Source organism: Lagenorhynchus albirostris, chromosome 15 (assembly GCF_949774975.1).
Source record: "Lagenorhynchus albirostris chromosome 15, mLagAlb1.1, whole genome shotgun sequence".
Taxonomy (NCBI): domain Eukaryota; kingdom Metazoa; phylum Chordata; class Mammalia; order Artiodactyla; family Delphinidae; genus Lagenorhynchus; species Lagenorhynchus albirostris.
In genome coordinates, this window is record NC_083109.1 from 40,611,149 (window position 1) to 40,638,628 (window position 27,480).

General features: G+C 42.1%; 1 protein-coding gene across 1 annotated transcript in view; it reads right to left on the reverse strand.

Annotated features, from left to right (window-relative positions):
• Positions 1-5,038: 5,038 nt before the first annotated feature.
• Positions 5,039-27,480, reverse strand: part of SEL1L2 (SEL1L2 adaptor subunit of SYVN1 ubiquitin ligase) — a 61,059-nt gene continuing 38,617 nt past the window's right edge. The window contains exons 9-14 of the mRNA XM_060123425.1: positions 24,275-24,337; positions 23,622-23,709; positions 18,639-18,787; positions 17,132-17,206; positions 5,347-5,475; positions 5,039-5,208 (exon numbers count right to left, since the gene is read on the reverse strand). Coding sequence (XP_059979408.1) covers positions 5,086-5,208; positions 5,347-5,475; positions 17,132-17,206; positions 18,639-18,787; positions 23,622-23,709; positions 24,275-24,337 — 627 coding nt within the window. The 3' untranslated portion in view covers positions 5,039-5,085. The remainder of the gene's footprint in view (positions 5,209-5,346; positions 5,476-17,131; positions 17,207-18,638; positions 18,788-23,621; positions 23,710-24,274; positions 24,338-27,480) is intronic.

A 27,480-nucleotide genomic window follows, 5' to 3' on the forward strand; every position in this document is an offset into this window, starting at 1 on the left:
GTGACCCCATCCTCTAACACATGCTCAGCCCTGTGCTGGGATCTGTCCCTGTGGAGCCGCCTGCCCTCCAAACTCTTCCAGGTCCCTTCCACTCTCAGCTCAGTCGGTTATCCAGCTCAACTTAATCTTGCCTTCTTGTCCCAGGCCATCCTGAACTTTTGTGAGTTCCATCTCCGTTAGCACTTTATACGATGTTTTCTGTCCATAAGTTCTGCCTTTCAGCTAAGTGTTCAACCCCTTGAGCAGTGCTACTGCTATAACCAGCGTTCTGTCAGCCGCAGAGATGGCCCAGACGGACTCGCTGCCAGGCAGACAACGGGGATCCCCGCGAGCCCATCAAGGAGCGGGATGCTGGAAAGACAGGCAGTGGGTACCGGACACATTCAGCTTCAAATTCCAGGGATCAGCCACTTGGTTGGGATTCCAGGCTAAGCTCTTATCCCGGTGGAATCTGGGTATCATGCACAGCACATGGACACGGATAGCAAGGGGCAGGGGGACTGGAAACAGGGAGGAAACAGGGAAGGGCTTCGTCCTGGAGAATAAGATTAGAACCGTGATGTGAGGTCACATCAAGGCCTACATCAGAGATGACTGGGCCTTATATTGTGGGATGATAGGTCTCCAGGCCAGGCAAGATGTCCAGCTGTCATTAGATACCAGGGTGGCCCGGTAGCGTGATCAGCATGACTTATGAAATCAGACCTGCCTGTTGAATCCCCTTTCTACCACTAACCAGCTTACCTTTTGTAAGTCACTCAACTGCTGACATGCGCCGTTCCTAGACGCATTAGTACATTGCCCAGCAGAGCGTAAATGCCCTTTCCGAAGGCTTGGAAAGCCAAGCTCATAAGATGACTTACATGTCCGGTGCAGTAGCCCTCTGATTACAGAGTGCTGTTAGTAGGTGCTACAAAAGAAGGTAGCGGTTAGAGCAGGGGGAGAGGAAGAGTTTCCGGAGCTAAATATGGTTGGAAAAGCTGGGTCAAACAAAATTAAATGGATATATCCTATAAGACTTCTCAGAATCTTTAATGTGCTCATGTTGTTGTGACTCTCCCAGAGGAGTCTATATTTTATGGCATCTTCCAGACTTAATGACCCAATAACCCTTTTATCAAGGAGCACCCTGAAAGACTTTGAACATGTTTGGGGAAACATTAGCCTAGCACAATGCCTGGCATTGTGAAGGCTTGTTAAATAATTTGAATGGTTGCAGGAAAACTTAACATTCAGTTATCTTGCAAAAGTTGTTTATGAACTTTCTCAAGGCAATCCAGTGCAGTGGTTAAAAGCTCGACTCTGGACCTGGTCCTCCTGGCTGTGTGGCCTTGGACAAGTTATTTGACCTCAGCTTCCTCTTCTGGAGAAGAGGGAAGATGATATAGTATCCTCCTGGGGAGGTAGTTGTAAAGCTCTAATGAGTTAATAATACATTCGGTTAGAACAGTGCCTGGCACATTATAAGCATGATATGTTAGCTATTATTTTCCTAGATAGAATGAATTTTAGAGAAGCTTTCAAGAACAAATTATTGACTGCTGTTGTGATGCTAGCTTACCATTTGTCCTACATAAAATCCCTCTTGCTCACACAAGAAGATTGATTAATAAACAGATGCCACTTAGAGTCACTATTCCATTTTAAAAAAGAATAAGTCATAGGACCTCAGACAGCTGTTTTGCCTCTGTGGCAAAATCCAAATCTCAAATATAAGAGATTTGCTCTAATATTCTATTAGGCGAAGATTGAATATTCCTTTTTTCCAGAGGCACTTTATCTTTACCTAGAAATTATTTTCTGATTAATAAAACACAAATTACGATAACTCATTTCACACAAGCACACACCACAAAAAATGTTTCCATATCAAAACACAGGTACCAATGCTGGATGAAATTAATTAGGTGGCGGGAAAAAAAGGAACAAAAGCTAAGAATTGAAATAATCTCACAGCCTAAAAAGTAATTCTATTCTTGCCACACATGGAAAGATTTTAAGGCATTTTTCTGTTATAGATCTTAATGTTATACCTGAGAGGCTGGATTGGAATTATAAAACTTTTGAGGTGTAAGACATCAGAAAAATCTTTCTTATTTTGCAGTTGAGGAATCTGAGTCCCACAGAGAGACTGATATGCCTGAGGTCATTAGCTGGTTCTGGAGGACAGGCCTGGAACATAGATATTCCAGAGTCTTGTCCAGCGCCCTGCGGCAGGCCTGATGTCACTCATGCAACCCCAGCAGAGCTGAGGCCCAGCCACTGCACCCACCCTGCAGGAGGTACATTTGTGAACGTCCCTGGCACAGCTCTCCATCCAAGGGTCTTCGGTACTGAGTCTTTTGCAAAACCCAGAGTCACCCCCTCACACCGAATTTGTTTAGAGCACATTTCAGTGTTGTGGGTTACAGTAGACCTCGACCTGGGCTCTGTTGCCTGGCTCCCACCCCCAGAGATTCTGGTTTAATTTGGCATCGGGAGTTTTAAAAGGTATAGAGCCTGCTCCAGAGCATCCGTTTTCCTGAGGAGAGAAAACTGTATGAATCACAGATAAACTCCATTTCAACCTCCCTTGCGTTGTAGTTGGGAACTCTGAAGGACCAGCTGCTGTGCTAGTTATAAAAACATGAGTCATTGTGCACTTCGTGACGAGCTTGTGTTGAGAAGAGGGTGGGTTGGACCAGGTTGGATGTGAGGAAGGTGGGTGTGGGCAAGTTGGTCATCCAGTGCTAATTGAGCACCTACTATATCTGAGGCCCTGGACACCTAGAGATGAGAAGGCCTAGCCACCACTCTCACAGGGCTCGCAGCTGGGCTGGCTGGACACCACGGGGAAGCTGACACGGTGTATTTTCTTGCAACCAAAAGTACTCTGATTGAGACACTTATGTGAAGGCTCTGTGCAAAATAGTGCACGGTGACCAGTGGTCAGTCACCGCAAAGCCGCCTAGGTGCGGGCAGGTGTACAGTCCATGCACCGCGGTGGTGAGAGCTGCTACAGTGGAGGCTCTGGAGCAGAGGCCCAGAAACAGACGTTTGAATGATTCAAACACCCTAAACGAACCACTTGCTCTTTCAAAGCCTGTGGCTCACATTTACTTGGAACAACGAGCTGAAACAGGAAATTGATGAGCTCACGCTGCCCTTGCTCCTGCATTTCAGGCAGCGTTCTACTCTACCTAGCAAGCCGCAGAGTCTCTCTTTCCACCCCGCCTGCAGCTATTTTCACAAGCTTTACCTCCTAGGAGCTCATCTTTCACCCAGTCTTGGAACCGGGGCTCACCTTCCACGCTCCCCTCTTTGCACTTATCCCGTCTCTGATGTGCTCACATTCCAGACACATGAGAGCGATAATTGCACGGGCCTCCTGTCCGTTAGGCTCTGACCTGAGGTTTGGATGCCTGCTCCTTCCTTTCACATTTGTGAATGGGGCTTTTATCATTCCTTTGGAACTGGAACTCTCTAGTAAGTTAGGGATTGTGTCAGGAAATTGTAAACACTCGGACCTCAGACAAGCCTGGGTAGTCAACGGCCAGGTAAATGACTGTGGCTAGTATGTGTGTGTACAATGTTTACAAAGCACTTGTGATGTCAGGCTAATTGAAACTGCAAAAATCTCCAGTCAGGAAGGAATTAATCCTATGTTATGGAGGAAAAACAGGTTTGGATAAATTATGCCCAAAGTCATAGAGCTACTAAGGGACAGAGCTGGACCTCAAACCCAGGCTTGGTTCCAAATCCATTTCCCTCCCCTTTCTGATCATGGTTGACATTTTTTCTTTTTTTTTGGCTGTGCTGCGAGGCTTATGGGATTTTAGTTCCCCCGACCAGGGATGGAACCCGGGCCCTCAGCAGTGAGAGCTCAGAGTCCTAACCACTGGACTGCCAGGTAATTCCCATGATCGACATTATTAATTAACTCTTTTCCTGTTCCTAGTTTGGGTTTTCAAGTAGGCAAGCACAATCTTTTCCTACATAAACACCCAGCATTTTGGCTGGAGAACCAACTGCAGGGCACTGAAACCGCATTGAGTGCTATCAACTCAGCTGTCCGCATATTCCAAGCAACTTGCCATGAGCTTCTAGAGAATATTACAAGTTACCATTTATGGAGTTTATTCCAGATGCCGGACCCTGTGATAATTCTTTTACATACATTATCCCATTCATTCTCATACCAGCTCTCTAAGATCTCGAAGATCTTCCCACTTTGCAGATCAGGAAACTGAGGCTCAGTGAGGGTGAGATCCAAGACTGGCCCTTCACATAAGTCATGGGCCTCCTGCACTCTTCTCTCCCTGCACTGTCCCCAGCACTGAGCCGCAGCTCTGCTTCACCTGTCAGAGGAAACAAAGAACCGGGCCCTTTAGCCTCTGTCCTAGGAGGCTGGTAATTTCTCCCTTTATGGATACTCCAAAGGGGATTCCACAGGGGTCCAGTGAGGAATGGAAGAGAGAGGTACAAGCTGGAGAGACCCCAAATGGTGCCGTTCACTGTACAGCTGCTAAGGGAGCTTTGATAGAAGGCCCCCGGCTGAGGAGGCTGAGTCAGTCCCCCTGGCACAGCAATGCCATGAGGAATTTCGGCTCATTGGAGATAGAATGTGGTTCACCAGATCACTCCCATAAGACAAAGCATCTGTTTGTAATTTTTGCCTTTATCACATTCTGAGGGATCTGTGTTCTTGCCCTCCCAAAACTCCGCTTCTCCCGAAGCGGAGTATGTCTGTAGGAGCCAAGAAACCCATTTGTCCTCTCGAAAGGGGACAGGCTGTCACAACCACGTGAAAATGGGTGGTCTTTATCCCTAACTCAGGACTAGATCCCCAGGATGAGAAGCTTGTAAGGAAATCTTAAGTGATCAGTCTCCAGCAATCCCCTCTTCCCCAAGTGGTCACCTCAACTAAGCAGGAGATCTGGAATGGTTTCTCAGAGGATGGGTCCCAACCTTTGTCCATTTTCCATCACAGGCGTATATGGGAAATCAGCAGCAGACTCCTGAGTCTGACGGGGAAATTTTTTATTTAGTGAAGATGACTTGAAGTGAACTGGTCCCCGTGAGCAGGTTTTTTCTGTGGTCCAGATCCTACAGGTAGCGATTTCTAAGCAAGAAGATCAGCACGGCAACAATTAGGCCAATCACAAATAAATCCCAGTATGGTCCAAGGGTATTGTCCAATTTCATCCATTTCCATCTCATGGTAAACTGCTGGCAAGAGACATTCTGTCAAAAATAAATCGAAGCCTCCCACTTCATTCAGAACCATCATCTACCTCCATCCCATCTCCCAAGAGTTGCTCACTGGAGTTTTCAGAGATTTTTGGGACGTATTTGAGACAAACTTACATTAAAAAACAGGATATCTCGAAACAAATGCACAGTTTCCAGTTTTGTGAGGGCAAAGAACACAGGTATGTGAGCGTCCGGACTTGTTTGAGCAGCCATATCATATAATCTCCTGGCCAAGCGAACGTCCTGGAAAGAGAAGAACAGCCCATACTCATTAGGTACAGATTCTTTGGGAGAAATTAAATGGAATCCATAGTTTGAAATACAGTAACTTATCTTTGGTAGGCTGAACAATCTTCCCCCATGGCCCCCACAAGATGCTCATGCCCTAATCCTTGGAACCTGTTAATATGTTATGTTACAATAGCAAAGCAAATTTTGCAAATGTGATTGAGGTTACAGACCTTAAGATAGGAAGATTGTCCTGGATGACCTGGTGGACTCAGTGTAATCACATGAGCACTTAAACACTGAGTTTTCTCAGAGAGCAGAAGAGAAAGGCAGAGAGATGTGGCAGAGGAGAAGTCAGAGATTCTAGCGATGGGAAGGACTCAGCTTGCCCTTGTGGAGGGGCCACGCAGACAGGAGAAGGAATGTGGACAGCCAGCAAGGAAATGGGGCCCTCAGTCCTATAAGCGCAAGAAACTGAATTTGGCCAACAACCTGAATAAGCTTGGAAGCAGGTTTTTCCCCAGAGCCCTCAGTAAGGAGCACAGCCTTTATTTCAGCCTGTGAGACCCTACAGAGAGGACCCGGTCAAGCTCACCTAGCTTTCTCACCTACAGAAACTGTGAGATACATGTGTGTGGTTTTAAGGCACTGAATTTGTGGTCATTTGTTAGAGCAGCCATAGAAAACCAACACAGACTCCAAAGAGCTTTCGTGGATATCTCTGGACCAGACCTTAAGTATAATTCCAATTAAAGGGGCAGGAGAACAGACACTAACAGTACATCTCCCCAAACAAATGGCAATACAGATAGTGACTTCCTAGTACTTATCATACCTGAAGTTATGGGATTTGTTTATTCATTGTCTGTCTCCAGGTCCCTGAAGACAAGGGCTTGCACTGCCTGTTCACCCCTGAATTCCCAGTGCTTAATGAAGTGCTAAGCACATAGCAAGTCTTTGATAATACTTATCAAATGAGTGAATAAACGAGGAATGAGCGAATAAACTATTTTGGTCCTCAGGCTGGAATTTGATTCCATAAATGACGTACTATATTTTTAGGAACTTGTTTTTCCCCATTAAATTACGCCATGGTAGATCAAAAATCTTTCATTTTCACCTACTTACGGCTTGTTTTTGTTTGCTTTATATTTGCTTTGTTTTCCCAAACCGAGTAATGAAAAGGCTAAGTAGAATTGCTTTTAAAGGTTGAAGCACCCTAGGCCAGTGCCAGAATTATACTTTGCTTGGGTGCCTGTGGATTATTTTCAAAAGAAGGGGAAGAAGAGGGATTTTCCACAAATTGTGCTCATCCAGTATCTCTCTGTTTCTCCTCTCCATCTCCCAGACCCCCGTTACACAGGGTTCAAGAGTTGTGAATACTTGAGGCCTCTGCTAAACCCATTTCTTGGGTGGTGTCCTCTCAGCTATGTTTTGCTTGTCATTTCTTAATTTTTTCCAAAGCTTCGTGGACTGGTAAATGCATTTGTTTGAGAAAGAGGAATAATGCTTGCTTAAAATAATTAAAATTCAGGAGACTGTTCCAAACAAATCTTCCTGGCAACAGAGAAAATGGATGTTATAAAAACTCTAAATGTGTCTCTGATTCCAACAAATTCAGAGGGTGTTCACTTGAAAGCACCCTACAGATCACAACAGCGGTGTTACCTCCACACGTGACAGGCATGTTAACTTGGATGGGACGTTCAAGGAGAGGCAACCTTTGTCGATATCTCATTCCTTCCTTCTTATTTGAGGCAGGCAAGAGTTATTAATTTATTTCTTGAGGCACAAACATCACAATTCAGTTGCTTAGCTTATAATGAAAAATAGCAGAGAAGTACCATTTAAAGTGGGATGAGCTGGCTCCCGGCCGAGGTGGCCTCACGATTCGCAATGGGGGTGGGGTGCGATAGGAAAGTCTTTCTTTAAAATTCGCAGAGAAAGAAAATCCTAAACCCTTCTGCCTAATTAGGGCAACCCATATAAAAGAAATTTTATTACTAGACTCTAGAAAAGACTGCTTGTTCTTTGATCCTACTTAGTAAAAAAAATCCAAACCATTCACACAAAGAAAATTCCCCGTGATAAATTGTGCTTTGATGATGGCTAGGGTTCATTATTTAAGTCCATTGCACATCCAGTCCACTTACATTTAACTTCTCTGTGGTACGTTTGAGTTTATTTTGCTTTAAATTCAGTGATTTAGGAGATTATATAAACCTATCTACAGACTTCTTAAGTGTTTCTAACTCTAATGTCAGGTGTGCCAAAGTACCGCCCTATGCTCACATGTTCAAAAGCTGCTTATAACTTAAAGATATAGAATTCTCCAGCAATAAAGGATCTGGTTTGTGAAAATTGTTCAGTTACATGACTCAGGAGTTTTCCAGCCCCGAATCTTTGGGTGTCATCAAAAATGTCTTATACTGGGACAGAGGTAGTTTTTTGAATAATTCATTCTTGTTTTCTTATTATAAATATGTTAATTAGAGGAAACTTTGAAAATACAGAGGTGAACAAACAAGGAAAAAACACCCACAATCTCACTGTACAGAGGTAACTACTGATATTTCATACACATCCTTCCAGCATTCCAGTGTTTTTGTATATATTCATACATACATACTTTTAATTTAGGAATTTTTCATTCTGTATGATACTTTGTCTTCTGTTTTCTTAAGTTAACGATATAGTTCAAAAAATATACCATGTCCTAAGATATTCCTTTAGCCTATAATACTTTTATTTTTAATGGTTGTACAGTATTTCATAATAATGGCTAGTACTTATTAAATATTTACTGTGTGACATTCACCACTGTCGTTTACTTAAACCCTGTTACAATTCTGTAGGGCAGATGATATTATTAACTTCATTTTAAAGATGAAGAAACTGAGGCGCTGAGAGGTTAAGTCACTTATCTAAATTCATATGACTTGTAAATGGCAGAGCTGAGATTCAAATCCAGAGAGTCTGCGTCTAGCCTGCTCACTTAGTCACTAGGCCATAAAGTACATAATGGAGTAGTATACCACCACACAATAGTTTATATAACATGTTCTCTATTTTGGAGTATTTTGGTTGTTTGTAGGGTTTTTTTCTAATAAATAAAGGTATACACACACAAATTTTTTTGCACATTTCTGATTATTTCATTAGATAATAGACATGTATTTCAAGAAAGGTTATGACCATTTCTAAGAGATGTATATTTTGTCCTGTCATATTTCCGAGGGGGCCATTTTAATGTCAAACTTTAGTTTGGCCTTTCCAGAAAATAATTCTATTCTGGTGTTTAAAGCTTCAGCTCTAACACTCCATAGGAGGTCAGACCAGACAAATGAAAAAAATAAAAATGCTTCGTGCCATAATTACTTTTATTTTTGACAGATCTACTTATAATTTATTCAGTAGATGTGGTTTTGTTTTCCCTGTAGGATCCAAAAAATGTGTTATTTAGTAGGTCTAACTATATATATTGAAACTCATTTCCTCTCACCTTTTTTCTTAATTTAGATAGATTTTCTAGTCAGTATCTTAAAACATACCTGCTTTCTTCCATTTTAAAAACAAAACAAAGGAAAAAAATGAAAACATAAAAAGAGCATCATGTGTGTCTTATACTCTATGTTACAAAAACATTTTAGAACAGAATCTGACAGTACTGATTCCTCTACCTGAATGGTTTCCTCTTTAACAAGTTTATAGTATTTCACTTGTGTGTGCATGCATGCACATCATTTTGGGCTTTCACTTTAATTATGGACGTGTCTCTTCCACAGTAGACTATGAACGCTTTGAAGGGTGTCTTGTTCTCAGATCCTTCTTGACACAAAACAAGGACTTGATAAATATTTGAGTAAATAAATGAATGAAGAAAAGCAAGGCATGTTACCATGGTAGTTTAGAAGCAGATGTCTTTTAAATCTAGGGCTTCATTGAAGGGTTCATAGAGGTGATGATACTGGAGCTATTCTTTGAAAAATGGATTGGTCTTCAATGGGCAAAAATGTGGGAGAAGATCATTCCAGCAAATGGGGTGATGTGACCTAAGGTCAGGAGGGTGCAGTTCAAGGTCTTGCGGGGAAAGGAAAAGCAGTCTAGAAGATATATAGGGAAATAGTGGCATATCAAGCCATTATTGTCAAGATGGATTAGGTCAGGGAGGGTTTGACTGCCAGGGTAAGAAGTCTGGACTTCATTAAGCAATAGAAGGTCAGTAAGATTCTTTTATTTTTGTGTTTGTTGGCTTGTATTTGTGTGCATGTGTGTGTGCATCTTTTGGGAGGAGTGTGGTGGAGGGGTAGCAGTACTAGAGTTATACTTTATCCAGAATAACCCAGTGGGGCTTCGTTAGCTGTATTGTGTGTTAACTAAAGTAATGCTAACATCTGCAACCAATAAACTCCCAAATTTCAATGGTTTAACACATTCAACAGTCAAGTGTGGATGTTTCTTGTTGGTGGTAAATCTTTGGTGGACAGAGCTTTCTCTGGCCACACAGTTCAAGGAAGAACACTAGAATGGGAGACCCCTGAGGATCCTTTACAACAAGTAGAAATTCTGGCCTGAACCGGGATAAGGCCAGAAGGAATGGGCAGGAGAGGATGGGCAACAGGTTTTTTTCATGGTTATTAAATTTTTGAAGGACTTCTGAATCAAGTATAAATTGAGAAGGAGTTTCATAACAAATTGTGAGCCGAGTGCTTATATTTCTAAATTAGTTCAGGTCATCTCTCAGTTTCTCCCTAGGTATTATTTTGTGTTCCCAAAACAATGGTACAGTCAGTCCTGGTCCACAGTTAAGTCAAGTGAGCTTAACTCAAGGGCGGAAACTGGGGAATGAGATGTTTCTCAGTGAAGCTATTGGGATAATTGACCTACATCACCCTAGTCCCAAATCCTTTCCTAAAGACGGATGAGAAAAATAATGACCCATATTTTTACACTGATTTACCAAGAGTCGATTTATACCTTACTTCCTTTTTCCAGGGGGCTTACATTCAGAGTTTACCAAAACTTTTTTTGATTCTCAGAGAAATCCTGGTAATGATGTTAGACTCACCTGTCCCACTGGTTTGCATGAGGTTTAACTAATAGAGAGGATTGCGAAGAGCCTTGCTGAAGACATGCATAACTACTCGATGTCTTGGGTGCTATGAAAGCCTGTTCTAACTGCTTTGCTTTCATTAACCATAAATGGAACAAGCTTTGAACTTTTAATTATCAGCATATTCATTTTAAAAATTAGAAGAGGTGATATCTCCTCATTAATTTGACTACGAGATAGCAAGATTAATAAACTTGGCCCCTGGGTAGTTGGTAATTATTTTACTAATTGCTAAACAAAAGAAATTAATAAAGACAAAGAGCAATGGCCCCTCATTAACTAAATTAACTAAATCTAAAATTCCCTCATTAACTAAATCTAAAATTCCCGTGTCCAGGTCTGAGGTTAAGCTCAGCCTCTTTCTTTTTCTATAGGTAGAGACTTTCTGTAGGAAAAAATTTATCTGTGACAGAGAGACTGATCAAAATGAACTACCCACGATTTAACAAGAACCCCGACCGAAAAGAACAGAAATGTGGCTAGAGAGAAACTTCAAAGTTTTTCTAGATGTATGAAATATATGTCTCGACAACTGCTTTTGGACATTGTGAAGAAAGTGCCTAGGAGAGAGCCAGCAGTGACTTGAAGGAGGAAAACTGAACACCCGACACAGTGGGCTGTGTAGTCGGCCTTGTGTCCTGAGAGGACAGCTCTCCCCACCCCAGGGAGTCACTGCTAAATGACCTCACTGTGAGGACAATGGGGCTGTTAAGTCCTTCTGGATTCTTATGGGGGCAGGAGAGCTAATCTGAATTTAACCCATGGGGTGGGGTCACTTTTATCCTATACACACAATGCTCCTCTCACCAATATTGTTATGTTTTACATGGGGAATGATGAACAAAAGCTTTAATCCTCTTGAAGTCTTACTTAGCAATCGCTCACATTCTCTTCTGATCTAAAAAAGTCATTCCACACACTGTTTCACTACAAAGCCCTTTCACAAAGGCTTATTGGTTTTATCCTCAAAGCCTGGGGCAGGGCTTGTATCGCTGTTCTGTTTTACAGATGTGGATGACAGTTGGAGGGGAAGGGAGTGTGGCTTAATAACATCCAAAGGATCATCCACTCTAGCTATTCGAGCCAGTCCTGCCTGCCCCAATGTTATAAAACAGGAAGCTTGCACCTGCTAGGAATGGGGAAAACAGACTGCATTTGGATTTGACATTCTTTCTACTGCTTAGGGTTCTGGGGATGATGAAAAGTGATCCGTCAAGAGGCAGGCACAGGAGAGCACCCGAAGGCAGGGGTCTCTACCATTGGATTGTTGGCACCTGAATGAGAAGCTCTTGCAGCCGTGTGCACATGAGCAGTTGTCAGCTAGGAAATTCCCCACCAATAATTCCCAATTACTATCACAACTGGAAGGAAAAAGAAAGCATAGAAAATTCAGTAGTGCCGGGCCCAACTCTTTCCAGCAGCAATGTGGGGTCAGCCAGATCTGGGTTCGAATGATGGCTCCACCACCAATGAGCCCTGCAAACTCGGCCCTATGACTTAACCTGCACTGTGATTTCCTGACGCAAACAACAAGGACAATGATAGGATGCGTCTCATTGAGTGGTTATGTGACTTAAATGACATGGTATACATAACACGCCAACACCTGGCTATCGTAATCACCTTTCTCACCCTGTCAGACCCTAATGCCATCTTCTGCCTTAATTACACTGACTGTCTGAAGGATCTACCCGCTATCACTTTGTAGTGTTAGCCCTCTTAATGAATACACCTCATCTCCTCAAGTCGGGTTTAGTCTTTGAAGGATGGAGATCTGTTTTCTTGGGCTTCTCTAGAGCACTCGGCATTATGTCATGTACACAGTGGGTGTTTCAAAAGACGTTTCTGGATTAATGCCACCTCTGTATCCAGCTCTGATCTCATTCTCACTTTCTCCTTATTACTGAGAGCTTGTGAGTCAATGGAAATTTTAATGGAAAAAGGCCTGTGGGTGGAAGGCAGTGGGGGCAGGGCCTACTAGTGTTGCTGGAAAAAGCATGAATTTACTATGAATCAAATTGGCCAAGACTAGATTTATTCTCCTCGTTAGTTCCATCCTTGGGCGTCATGGAGAAAATAAATTCTACCTCATAGGGTTATATCAGGATACATAAAATGTGTTGGCATGTGGGAGGGACTCAGCAAATATTAAGTCGTTTTCTCTACATTGATGACATCAATGAAATGTAAAACGTTATAAATTTTCCTTCCTGTACAGCTGCCGTTACTAGGTTGGATTATTACCAGCACAATTACCTTTGCGATACCTAAACCATGTTCGTACATATAGGCCAGGTTGAACATGGCTTGTGCGCTGTGGTATTTCTTGGCTGCGATGCTGTAATGCGTGGCTGCTGTTTGATAGTCTTTCTTAGTCCCGTAGCCATAGTAATGGTAATCTCCAATTTTCACTCTAGCGAATGCATTGCCTGATAGAAATATTAGAAAGAGAAGGAGAATAATAACTCAAATGATTCATGTGTAGTTCCTAGTAAATCATTAGTATCAGCCTAATGATAATCTATATAAAAAAAGAAAAAAACACTCGGAATCCCAGAATCAGAATTAGATATGATTTATGGATATGACACACAATGCTAGCTGTCTTTATTGTAGGATAACTCCCACAGTATAGTACAAATGTTCTTAAAGAATAAAAAATTATCCATTTTACCTTTTAGATTCATTTTTTGAAGGTCGGTCAATTCTTGGGAAACTGGATCCCACCCTTCCTTTTCTTAGCCTTCACTCCTGAAGCTCTGCTCTCCTGCATCACCAGTTTCTGCCCCTGTTCTAGTCCCATGAGTCATCCAAACACACTTTGGTATCTTCTATGAACAAAACCAAACCTTTATCCCATGGCATCTCCTTGTAACTACTCCCCATTTCTCTGTTCACTTCACACTCAGCCTTTTCAAAAGTGTGTTCTACACTCACTGTCTCCAAAGCTTCTCCTCCCACATACTCTTCAACCCACCCCACTCTGGCTGCTGCTCCCTCCTCCAAGAAACTGCTATTTTTAAGGTGGTCGATAACCTCCACGCAGCCAGATCCCCTGGTCACTTCTTGTCCTCATCTCACTGGACCACTAAGCAGCATTGGAATCACTGGTGCTGTCTGCCCACGCCCTTTCTTCTCTTGACTTCCCTCCTGCCTCAGAGGCCTGTCCTTTTCAAACTCTTGCCTGACTCCTCCTCTACCCAGCTTCTAAATGTTGGAATATCAAGGGCTCGTTACTGACTCCTTTTTCCCCAGCTCCTCTCCCTTCTTTTCTCTCCTCTCCTCCCTTCCCCTCCTCTCTCCTCCACTCTGCTCTATCTCAACTCTCTTTCCAGGTGACCTCATCTAGTTCCATGGCTCTCTGTTTCCTATTTCTGAACTTGTATCTATATTCCATCTCTCTCTAAGCCCCAGATTCTTACAACTGCCTTCTTGACTTCTCTGCCTGGATCTCAGACTTAAAACATCCACTAGAGATTCTTAACTCCCTGCTACCCCTTCCCCCGAACAAAGTCATCAGTTCCTTTCCTCTATCAGTGCCAGCACCACCACTTTTCAGGCCATAAATCTAGGGGAATTATTCCCAGTTCTTTCCCCTCACTTTCATTATCAAATCCATCAGCAAATCCTGTTGGTTCTACCTTTAAAACACACCTGTTTCTCTCCAGCTCCTCCACCATCTAGTCTAAGCCTGGAATACTACAGCAGCCTCCAAAATGTGCTTTTAGCTACACTTTTCGATCTGTTCTCCACACAACAGCCAAGATGATCTTTTTCAAATGTAAAATCAAATCACGTTATTCCCTGTATTAAAACCCCCAAGCGCTTCACTTTGCACTTGGAATAACATCCAGATTCCTTACCTGACCTACAAGTTGTGCCTTATCTGTCTTCTGCCTCCCTGGCTGGGCTTACCACATGTCACTTTCTCGGGATGCTCTAGCCTTCTTAATATTCCTTCAACACACCGAGCTCATTCTTGCCTCGGCGTCCCTGCAGTAAGATTCTTCAAGCCCCTCTGCCTGGCATGTTTGCAGTTCCTCTGACTCATCATTCTGGTCTCACTGCAAACGTCGCTTCCCTTCTAGAGCCTTCTCTGACTACCTTGTCAGACCACATCCCACTAGCTGTCCATCCCATCTCCATGTTTTATTTCCTCACAGCATGTATCTCTCTTATCTCATTTGTTTACTAGTTTATTTTCTCTCTCTCTTTCATGAGAGAGAATTTTGAAGCTCTTGATCACTGATATAGTACCAGGATGAGAATGGTACTTGATGAATATTTATGGAATGAATGGATAGACAGGGTAGGAAACTTTTTAGAAATGCTTCCCCCAGATGTTAAGTATTTTACAATCTTAGTTTCCAACAAACATGAAAATATTCAGGAGTAGAAAAAAATTCATGTGACTTTTTAAGATATGAGACTTCAGTCTTGTGAAGGCCACTTAGGGATGGCCTCTAAGCGTCTCTTTGGGGCCCATGTTTCCACTCACTAGGGCTATGTTGATTGAAAAGGCGAGGGAATGCTCATGTAGGACATCCACTTCAGCTGTGCCTAACCCGGCTGGCACAGTCTAGGCTTACTTGGAAAAGGGGAAAGTACCCTGTGTGGTATGGTCTGATGTGTATCATTAAGAGCTATAGGACTCCTTCCAAGTTTTTCTTCCCATTTGGCCTCACGCAAAGCCTAACATTTTTTGGAATTGATTCCTTTGGGTTCTGAAGTTCTTTTAGTCTTCTGGAACCCTATACTAAAATGTAATACCATGAGCCGTCTTTAGTTTTCTTGGAGTAGAAGTAACGTCGTAAACCTCTTCAGCTGCAAAAGATATTAGTTGTCAGGGTTGGCTTCTCAGGTGCTTCAAAATGTACAGGTAGCTCGGGGTAAGACCTCATAGAAATGACGTCCAGGAGAGGGGCTCAGAGGGGCCTGCAGAGGCAAGAGACCCCTCGAGCTCTAAAGAGAAACCCACTCCATTTCTAATCTTGCCCAAAGCTATCTTCCTTTGACCTGAAGATTCCTTCTGCACCACAGCCACAAAAGAACAGGACTCTGCATTTTCAAGCTTTGCAAGCAGTAAAGCAGGACCCCTGAGGTCTCTAAGAATGAAATGTTGTGAACAAGCAGATTCTCCAGAGGATTCAGCTCCACCCTAATTAGGGGACTGATGGGGGTGGGGGGCATGTGGCAATCCTGACAGGCTCCTAGGGGGTCACTAGACAGTGGGAGGGATTTCCCCTCCAATTTCACAGTCACAGGCTGGTGGCTGAGTCCTTATGGTTCAGCACCCTCCTCACACTCCTGGAAGAAACATCGCCAATGACAGATTGGAAACCTAACTTCCATTACTAGATTTCCTAAGCTCAAGACAGCCATTCAGCAACCACATCTTTGGGGACAATCATGCCTGACCTCTCTGGTGACACACAATTATTTTTAGTGGTCTGACAGTTTTATATTGGTGACTTCTGTTTAATATTAATGTCCTCTCATTTTCAATGTCTCTTTTCCTTAGTGCAATTTCCACAGCATTTCCTGGCTTGGAATAAACCTGTATTTGTTACAATTCAGATGATTTGCCGTAGCTGAGGGGTTGCTGGTGTTGTTTCCTTACTCCAAACATTTTAGAAAACAGAGACTTTTCTTGTTTTAGGGAATTTCTCACTAAAATCACACAGATGGCTTGCTGCTGCAGTACCAGCTCGGCTGGACCTGAGAAGGCACCACTGTGACTTTTGCTTCTGCCTCATATTAGCATCAGCTGAGAATTGTTTTTATCCCATTCAATTCTTATAGAAAAGGGATGATTCGGCCTTAGCCTGAGACAATTTTAAGAAATTTAATTGGAAGTAAAATTGCTCTCTTACCGTAAGAGAGCACCTCACATACCCAAATGCCAATAGTGACAGCTTTGCAGAATCTCTCTGCTATTAGTAATATAATTTTAGGGAAAGAATGGAATGAGACATAGTGATGCAAATGCCACCTGCCACTGCTTTCCCACCAGCGCTCCCTACGGCGGGGGGGGGGGGGGGAGGATCTTGCTAATTAATTCTTTTTTTCCCTTGATGCTACCATGCTAATGGTTGCAATAGAGATCTGAAGCTTGTGGTAATCCTCAATGGGATATTCTAAAAGAAAAATCAAACAAGTCTTAGAGCCATAAGTAATTTAACCTATATAAACTCATTGAAACATAGGTCATATCTCTGATAAGTTTAGAAAAACTCAGCAAATGAGTGACTGAAGCCAGACCAAGAAAACTGATTTCTTGAGTAAAACTGCCATGTTTCAAACAACCGTTCTGGTGTCATGGAGACAGAGCCGTAGAAAAATTCCTATGGTTTGCTAAACTGGAGACCTTGAGAATAACAAAAGAAGTTCCTGGAAATGACCTCTAACCAAAGACTGACCCTAACATCAGTTTGAAATACCACCTGCTAGATATTCTGCACCTTTCTGCCTATGTGCCCAAGAACTCAGCCGGAGCAAATCAGATGCATAATAGTGGACAGGGGCCAAGTAGTGCTCATTTTTATCTAAGTTCTGTACCTTGAGTGGCAGCTCGATTCCATAGGAGAAGTGCCATTGGATACATCTTCTCTTTTTCAAGGATTTTAGCTTTTTCTAAAAAAAAAAAAAAGGAGACATTCCATTAGGAAGGCTTAAAATACCCCTACAGTAAAGTCATATATGCATATGTATGATTGGGGAATTGCAGAGAATTTTAACGTATCTTACTAGATTCCAAAATGAATGCTGAATTGCTTTGAGCTACTTCATAACCCATTTCTGCAAGTAGTGCATATTGAACAAGAGAAGAATCTATATCGCCATTCTTATAGGCAAAGTATGCTGTCAGGAATTTCTCAGCCCAGTGGCCTAGTTCACAGACACCTTTATAAAGCTGTATATACAAAGAGAAATCAAGCAGACTAGTTAGCCAACACACTTCATTCCAGGTAAACGATAAATAACCTCAGTCTTCAGTTCCTGCTGGCTGGTCAGGCAAGGATTTTAGGTCTAAAGCATGGCTTTTGAAAATTGTTTAGGGTGAGGTGTTAATACCTTTCACAGGCATGAAGATTACAGGTGTGTATTTTTTTTTTTTTTTTTGTCTTGAGCTTACACTTCCTGAGGCTTGTTTTAAATATGTGTAAATGAACTTTTCTGACTTGGGGGCTATTTGGCAGGACAACAGAATGTAACGACTTCTGTTTTTTAATAAAAGGGATTTTCTGGACGCTGCTGCCCTGCGAGGGTGCGTTATAAGGCTGCAGCTGATGTGGAGAAGAGAGAATGAAGGGAAGACAGTGCCTGAGGGTGTAGGTGACATAACTGTGAGGGAGGTGTGCAGAGCTCCGTGGGGACAACAGGCAACTTAGTTGAATAGCCCTTATATAACCAAAAGAGGTTAACCATACATAATTCATTAGGAATCGGCAAAGGAGCAAATCTAAAGATAGATTATTAGCTGGCAGGTTTTGAAACGAATTTCAGAGGGGCCAGGTTGCAACATGAAGGTATTTATATTGGTGCAGGGGAAGTGTTTCATAAATCAATGAAGGACATTAAGGTCCTAAAAGCATTCTTTTGAAAACTGCATCACTATCCCAGGCTGAAAGAATTCACTTTCTCAATTGTCATCCAAATCATCAGAAAAACCTAAGGACCTGGCTTTCTGGGAAGAAGTGAGCTACATTTTCTAGGCTAAATCAAGCCTTTCATGTCCCAAGTCGCAACTCCCAATCCTACTAGAAGTGCCAAATTGCCCTGGAGATTTGATTGAAAGCTGAAACAGAGCTCCATAACTGAATTCGGAGGCGAGCTCTGAACTTGATGAAAAGCCAGATGCAAGACAGGAGGGATCATTTCTCTTCCTCCCTTTCCCAGTCTGAGTTACATCACTGCTTTTCCTCCCTGGCAAATGTCGGTGTCCACATTGTCAGCTGGAAGAAACAAGATAATATCTATAAAATCAAAGACACCAACAATCTAAGGACAGTATCACCTCCTCTCTGTGATAAGTGAAATGCTTTAGAAATAGCCCGTGATTTACCTCCACAGCAGTTCTGCACGATCTTAACACTCCTGTTCCTGTGGCGTACATCTTGGCCAGGTAATAAATGGCGAGGGGCTGCCCACTCTGAGATGCCAAGTAAAAATATTTGAAGGCAAGTTTATAATCCTTCCATACTCCAGAGCCAGCTGAAAATTAAAATTATTTTGAGCCACCCCTTATTTACATTGTTTTTTACATTATAATCTATGGATGTAATGCTCATAGTGATTCCTGCTATTTTAAATAGGATGAGAAAAGCCAACCAAAAGTCAAGCTACTCTAGATCTACTATTTGGGGGAAAAAAGTTGAGTCAGATTTTAAGTAAGAATATGGAAATGTATGTTCTTGACCCATTCAGAAAACTGAAGGAGATGGACTGTTTAGTCTCATGAAAACATCTCCTCAATATGGTATAACTGCAATTAATGAAAAGGAGACCAAGTGGTAGTCTCTGAGGACCAGAAGGCCCTCCAGGATGTGTGTCACCATCCCTGTCATCCTTCCACACCAGGAGACCAGTATAGCTCCTCCCAGCCATAACTATGGAGTTTAGAGCCAGTAAATCCCAGCTCCAGGAGGCCCAGCTCAGACTCAGCTCATTGCTTGGAGCAAGGCATTTGGAGCTAGGATGGAGAATCAGCTACTCCCAGCAGCTGGGATTCTTGTCCTGACTCTCCCATTACTCCTTTTGTGACCTGGGCACCCATAAGCACTTCATTTGCAAAAGGACGGGCTTTCACTAGGTGGTTCTGAAACTGCCTTCCAGCTCTAACATTTCTTAGCCTTTAGAAGCAGTGCCATGTTGCTGCTAAGAGCAAAGGCTCTGGAGGCAGGTCACTTGGGTTTGAGTCCCAGCTCCACCAAGTGTATGATCTTGTGTAAGATGTTTGACCTTGATATGGCTCAGTTTGCTCATCTAGAAATGGTGGGCTACCCCCTAGATGTGTTGAGAGGACTAAATGAGTAAATACATGTAAAGACTTAAACATTAGCCATAACTATTACTCTTATTCTAGATGCTTGAGGAATCTGATAGACCCTGGGCCTGGGATTTGGAATAAACTAGAAGAACAAGGCTATCTTAGGCAACCTCCCAAAACCGTAGAAAACAGGCCCTCCACCTGGGCTATTGTGGAAAATGCCAGCTGACCTCTTGGCCAGACCTGTCTTTTTTTTTTTTTTTTTTTTTTTTTTTTTTGTGGTACGCGGGCCTCTCACTGTTGTGGCCTCTCCCGTTGTGGAGCACAGGCTCCGGACGCGCAGGCTCAGCGGCCATGGCTCACGGGCCCAGACGCTCCGCAGTATGTGAGATCTTCCCGGACCGGGGCACGAACCCGCATCCCCTGCATCGGCAAGCGGACTCTCAACCACTGTACCACCAGGGAAACCACTAGACCTGTCTTCTTGATGATGCAGTCTGCTGCTGCCCTTGCTCCACCTGACAGGAAGGACTCAGCAGGGTTACTCAGGTGTGCTCAGATGTCCTGACACGTGTCTTGGCCACTCTCTCTCAGTCCCCACAAAGATTATTACAAACCTTCATGGCTTTCTGAGACCACCTACCCCAACCACTCTACCTTCGCTCTCAGAAGATGACTTTGTACCTCTGAGCTCATGCAGGGAACCCTCACATTATCTTTCCTCACTTGCCCCTCTCCCCAGATTTACAACTGCACCATCTATTCCACTGTCTCTCCAGTCTTTGATGGTGAGAAATCCCTCCTCTTCATGAAAGCTAATGAGACCCCCACCTACCTGGACCTGATCAGATACTTTCAGATTTGCCACTGGTCAGATTAGATCAGAAATGCCACCTAAATATTCCCAGAACCTCTTCATCAGTTATCTCATCTCTCCCATGACACATTAACCACCTCCACTGGCTGGCTTTCTTTTTTCTGCCAAAAATTATGCTCAGGTCTCTCACCATCTTAAAAACAACTCCCTCTTGATTCTCGGTCCCCCTCATGCTACTATCGCCCTTCTCTCCTCCATTTAAGGGCACACTACTTCCAAGAATATTTTTACTCATCTACTTCCTCACCTTCCATTTACACCTCAGCCCACTGTATCTGGCTTCCATCCCAACCAGTTCAATGACCTCACAAAATCCTCCTTATCGACAAGTCCCACAGATACTTGGCCCTTTCTTCCTTTTTTTTCTTTTTTTGAAAAGTGAGAACTAGGCCTTTCACTGAATTTCAAAGGGGTGCTCATTCATTTACTCTTTCTTGAAAGTTCTATCCCTTGTCCTACTTAAGGTCACCTCCTCCTCACCCCATTCCTCTGACCATGCTTTTTTGTTTTTTGATTTAAAATTTTATTATAATATTATTCAAACATATAAACCTAAATTTAGAAATAAGTTGTTCACACTTGCAGGCCTTATTCAACAATAAATATTTAAAAATCAAAATGGACACACAAATCAAATAAAAACATAGTATAAGTTAACAGCATTTGTTTAACATGACAGATAATGTTGTTTGTGACAATAAATCACTGATGTTGAGTTTAATATTAATATGATGAGGCTTCATGTCAGCCTCCATAATTTTCAGCATTTTGGCTTCACTGTTTCTAATGCGAAAAAAGGTTTACTCGCATAAATATGCTGTACAAAATGAAATTTAAAACTCCAAGGATTTGTTTGATAGCTCAGGTTAGTCTCATAATTTATCAAAATTCTTCCAGCAAGAAATTCTTACATGCCAATTTTCGTTAATTGCTAAAGATTAGCACTAAGGTTAGTGTTTTTAGGGAATTAAAATCTGCATTAAATGGGAATTTAATCCATTTATTTCTGGGAGTGGAAACGATTTCTTTATACTTATGATAACATTTCCTGCTAAATTGGTATTCTGGAAGAAAAGTTAAATATTATTTTTGAAACTAAGTATTCAATCAACAACAAGCATTTATTGAGCAGATTTCTCAAACCACTATGTGCCCTGTGAACACAGATCTCTCATTACATTTTTATATTTGAACTGCCAGAAACCTCTCTTGCTGTGGGATGCCATGGAATTATTTGGCTTTCACAATGGCAGGCATTAATGCAAGCTTGAACACTAAAATGGAGTAGCAATACTCAGTGTTAGGACAATCACCAGATGATGAAGAATATGTTCACGTTGTTCGTAAAAGATCATCATTCAGTGTAAATCCACATTTAAAATTCTGGTTTGAAATTCATGGTTTTATAGCAATTTTTAGCTCAATGCTTAGAACTGCTCAGCAAATAATAACTATTTTATTATTGTTGTTGCTATTTATTTATTTAAAATATTGGTTGGCAACATAGCCCAAAGAAAAAGGACTGGTACCAGAGCAAGCATTCTGAGTCTCTTTTTCAATCTCATGCTGACGAGCCAACTCATCATGGATATCTCTGTATTTGAGGTTCCTATCCATTAATGAGGTTGAAACCTTCTAGAATTGTTGAGAAGATCGCATGAGTCTAAAATGTAATTCAACTGATGTATATTATGCAAAAGCCCCAAGGTAAGTCATATGGCATCGTATGCCAGTGCTCTGAAAATCCAACAATGCTGTATACATCTTAGATATTCTTCTAATAGACATGAGCCAATTTGGAGAAAATAAATTTCTCAAAAATAAAAGAAAACCCACTAGGAATAGAGCATCGAATCATTGCCCCTGGACAACTTTGGGTTATTTTAAGACCAAACTATTGTGATTATTCTCAAGTCTTTCTGAAGCTGAGAAAATATTCAGAGAAGGGATTCTTTACCTGGAATTCATGGATAGGCTTCAGGGAATGTAAGTTTCTGAAATGTATCCAACATTTTTTTTGGGGGGGGGTGTGTACACGTGTCCTTACGCACACATCTGAAGGGGAAGGTTTATATTTCATCAGATTCACAAAGGTATGTATAAGAACCAAAATGTATATGAACCACTGTTTTGGAATAAGACTCTTAACCCTTAGTACCACTTGAGAATTAACGCTTCACTTTGATCTGAAACTCGGATGTTTTTATGGAATCATTTTTCTGGGCATAGTGCTACAGTATTAGTCCTAGCCATAATTGTGATGCAAAGTATTAATCAATTTAATAAGGATAGTTACATCATTTTTTATCTTGATCAAAGATAAATGAGGACTATAGATTAAACAATGGCATATATTGCAACCGTTGAGCTGATGCCATTGGACTGTGTTATTTGATTTGGAATTATTGTATTATGTGGCCCAAAATAAGGAGCACCACCTATCTTGGGCCAGATAATACTATAATTCCAAATCAAATGGCCATGCGTTTTCAGTCTTCTTGTGACCACTCTTTCTCTGCCCGTCTTTTTTTTTTTTTTTTTTTTTTTTTTTGCGGTACGCGGGCCTCTCACTGTTGTGGCCTCTCCCGTTGCGGGGCACAGGCTCCGGACGCGCAGGCTCAGCGGCCATGGCTCACAGGCCCAGCCACTCCGCGGTATGTGGGATCTTCCCGGACCGGGGCACGAACCCGTGTCCCCTGCATCGGCAGGCGGACTCTCAACCACTGCGCCACCAGGGAAGCCCCCTCTCTGCCCGTCTTTTCAATATGGCACCAAGGATCATCAGATTTCTCACCATGGCCCACTCTCCTTCCTCTCACACTCTGTCTCCTTTCCCTCTGCAACCTCAGTTACTCTTACTAATGCCTGTATGTTGATGTCTCCCCAAATCTCTCTCTCCAAGTTTTACCTTTCTTGTGAGTTTCACACTTGTTTCTGGGTTGTGCGCTGAGTGTCACAAGGCACTTCAAACTTAAAATTTTCAAAGGTGAGCTTTCTGATTGCACCTCTTTGCCTCCTCCCCCCAAATGTCCTTTTCCTCCTGTCTTCTTCAAATTCCTCCTCAAATTGCTGCCTGAATGTTCTGTCTAAACCACTTTCACCAATCCTTTGATTTGTCTTAAAAAAGGAGCAGACTTTGCATTTATCATTCTAAGTAAAGCAGCCATATGTGTAGCACTTACAGTAGTACATGAAGCCTAACTGAAACTGTGCGTTTGGCCATCCCTTTTCTGCAGCTTTCTGAAAGTATTTAAGTGCTTCTGCATAATTCTGCAAGATAATTACACTTTGTTACTCAAAGGTACATGCATAACTCCATGGTAACAATTGCCTTCCACTTTTTTTAAGAGCATAGTTAGTGCCCTATGTGATTTAGGCTAATTAAAGTAGTATCAAAAGTATTATACATTTTATTTCATTATTATATTAGATTCTATTAAGAAATAATTATCTTATTTTCATTGTAAATTATGTCTTTTCCTACATTGACAGTAGGTTTTGTTAGATATTGGGGGAAGGTCACTCAAAAGACAAAAGTTAAAGTAAGAAGATAAATTTCTCTATGAAAAAAAATCCTCACGGCTTAGATGATTTCTAAGGTTACTTAGAATCTGTGATTCTAAGATATAATTAGCGTTGTTACTCTTGTCACAAGCTTGTTCTATGTCTCTTTGGCAAATATTTCACTGAATTATTTTATTCTCTATTACTAGATATGATACCTTGGCAAACCAAGTAATAGAGACTAATTCCTTTAGATTAATCAGTGATCATGAATTTCACCCTAATAAATTGCTAGAAATGTTGAAAAAGATAAGAAAATTATTTAACTTACCACAGGAACTCCTTTCCCATAAAAGTAAAGAAGACCGAGCCCATGAAGACCAATGGCATTGCCCTGGAACAGGTTTAAAAATCCAAGTAAAGTCCCAGAAGAATTCACCATACGGAAAAGTATTGCAAAATCATTCACAATATTTGAAATGCAGCCGGTAGGAGATGAACTAAGGCAGGTGAATCAGGCAGTTGGTGTTATTCTGACCCTCTCTAGTTTCTCCTTTCACACTTTCATAACCCACCTCTGACTAGAAAAGAGGGAGATGAAAGTCAAATCTTTCCTCCAGTCTTTCATTCAGCATTTATTTAGTGCTTGCTTTGTGTGTGACTCTGTAACAGGCATTGGGCAGAGGTAGGAGATGAAAGTCAAAAGATCAATAAACCATGATCCCTGCCTTATAGACTCCTGGGCTCTGAGCCACTAGGTAGGACGTCTTAATCATGTCAAATGTGGTAAGTCCTATAGTAGAAACAGATAAAGAGTGTTGTGGGCACCTAGAAGAGGGAGGCTTAGGTGATGGTGGGTGAGACTAGGGACTGAGCAGATTGAGTTGTCGGAGGTGTTGACATTTGAGCTGGGTCTTAAAGGATGTGTAGGAGTTTTTCAGAAGGGAGAAGTCTATCTAGACACTTGTTACCTGCTTTGGTCAAAGGAGGTTGACATAAATGGCCAAATAACATTTGGAGACTCTATGAATTTCAATCTAGCTGTTATGGATGGTAAAGCACTGTTACTGCTTGTAAGGTTTATAGTATTTGCTCAGGGACTTAAGTTCTGTTAGAAAACTCTCCAAATTTCTCTTTACCACTTAAATGTATTTATTTGTAATTAGTTTTAATAATTTAATAATTGAAATGTAATTATTGCTGATGCAACCAGAATATTCCTCGGTGATACAGGAATAGCACATAACTAGAGAAGGCATAGTTCAACAACTATTTCAAGACTCCAGACTTTGAGCCTATGCATGTCAAAGGGCCAGCTATTGTAAGAATTCTTGAGGACGGTCCACCTGTATTTAAAACAGCTGGTATATGTCTACTATCCTCTTCCCTCTTCTCCCCTGACTACTACCTGTGGTTCCAGGAGTTTTAGGATAGACTGCTCTGGGGATAGTAAGGCCTGGTGTGATCCATGTGGTAAAGTCTAGTGAGTCTGTCTCCTTTTAACTATCTTCATTTAGATGTTGAGAAAAAATGGGAAGGAAGGGAAATGAGAGGAAGGAAAGAGGAAGGGAGAAGGAGGAGAAAGGTTAGAATACTAGGGACACATTTCTTTCTTTCTCTAAGAGAATCCTTGGGAAACCAGGGTCTCATTGGATGACTCACCAACTGTTTAAGGCCCAGAGTACCTGTTTAGAATGTTCAGCTCAGGAGTGGCCAACTCAGATACCTCCAGAGCCATGCAAGTAATGTAAGAAGTACATTAAGCCCGGTGATGGGGGAGTGGTGGAGACTGAGGCAAACCAGAGAGCACCTGCCCTGTCCAAAGGCAGCAGCACCTCCCCGGCTCTCTGCTGCAGCCAACTGTCATCATGTGGAAAGGCCGCCTCACGTGGACAGCTCTTCTCATTTTCCAAGAAAAGCTGGACATCCAGATTTTGATATGAAATTTCCTAATTTTTAAAACTCTTTCTGAGCCAAACAAAACATATGTGCAGGCACCAACCCCCCCACCCCATACATAACTTCTGCCTTAGGGCTCAATGCTCTTGCTCAGGTTAACTGACATGAACTTAGGGACCAGATGGTCATATTTGGCAAATATTTGATGAACCCCTACAAGGCACTAAGACCGTTGGCCTCCTCTAGGTGAAGAGACATGGCCTTCAGACAGTAGGAGAGAAGGCAGAGGGTAGAAGCAGTAAAGTGTCTAGCAGTACACAGAGTGAACACAGGGCAAGTTCAGAAGAGGGAAAAGATGTGTGCCAAGGGAGTAGGGGTGGCTTTGTGGAGGGAGAGAGGATCGAGCTCTGCTCTGGGGAATGGGTATTCAGAATGGGGGATTCTGGGAAGGGGGGAATGACATAAGTGTGACGATGGGGATGGGCCTGATGTGTTCAGAGGTGTGAGAGAGGAAACCAGAATATGGTCCAACTTGGGCCCAACACAGGCTAACTGTTCATGTTTCTGAGTAAGACACAAGAAGTCATAGAGTCTATAGCTTTGCATCCTGGTACTGACTTAAAAACAAATTTAAAAAGCAACAGTTTAAAAAATAGTTGTAAAAGAAGAGTATGGGTGTGCAAGAGTGGGAGGCAGAAACTCTTTACTTTGATAGTGACCCCAAGTGAGGAATCTAATAAACTGTCCAGGAGATGGTAAAGGATTACATGGCTATGTCCACCTGATGCCATTCATAATAATGCCCATAAAGGAAGGTAGCTCAGGTTTAGAACATGAGTAGCTCAGATCACTAGTGGTTACACAGCCCTTGAATAGCTTGGGGGAGCTGGGTTAATTTACACACTCAGCTCCCTGGCATCATTCCTTTGCGCTGACAAATCAGCATTATCTGCCCAGTCACATGAGATCTTCCTCTGTTACATTATACCACCTCTTTTTCAGTCTGCTCTCCTTGTCATCCTAATCTAATGGTACTCTGGATGCCTGTCTTGCTGAGCAACAATTTCATACAAATTACAAGGGAGAGGACAGGAGCCGAATACCAGCCTTCTCAGTAATTTAAACCACAATAGCAGCAGCTCCAAGGTGCTAGTCGTTTATAAATAGGCTCCTGAAGCAGCGTGTGGGCTTTTAAAAACCGAGAACACTTGAAAATATTCTCCATTTGAGCACATCTCTACTGCCTGTGTTGCTGTAAGACAGTGGAAGACAACAAAATGCTTCCTACTGTGCAGGATTAGAAAGTTTATCAAGGCTGTTCTCCAACGTTAGGTTGGTGAGTGTTGTCATGAGGACGGTCTTTATGCACTACAGGGGTTTAGGGGAGTCTGCTAATTTCACCTGACAGATACCAGCTTCACTGATCTTAGGAACCAAGGCAAGAACTTCAGTGGCAGGAGCCACACTACACAATTTCTATATTTCCTCACAGATCCAATCCATTCTGCCTCGGATATGCTTTGAACTTCATTCTACCTTACTGGCCCCAGACTTCGAAAGATAATAGCTGACACACACACTTATTATGTGCCAGGCACTGCTTTAGGTACTTTACAATATGAGGCATATAAGTATTAA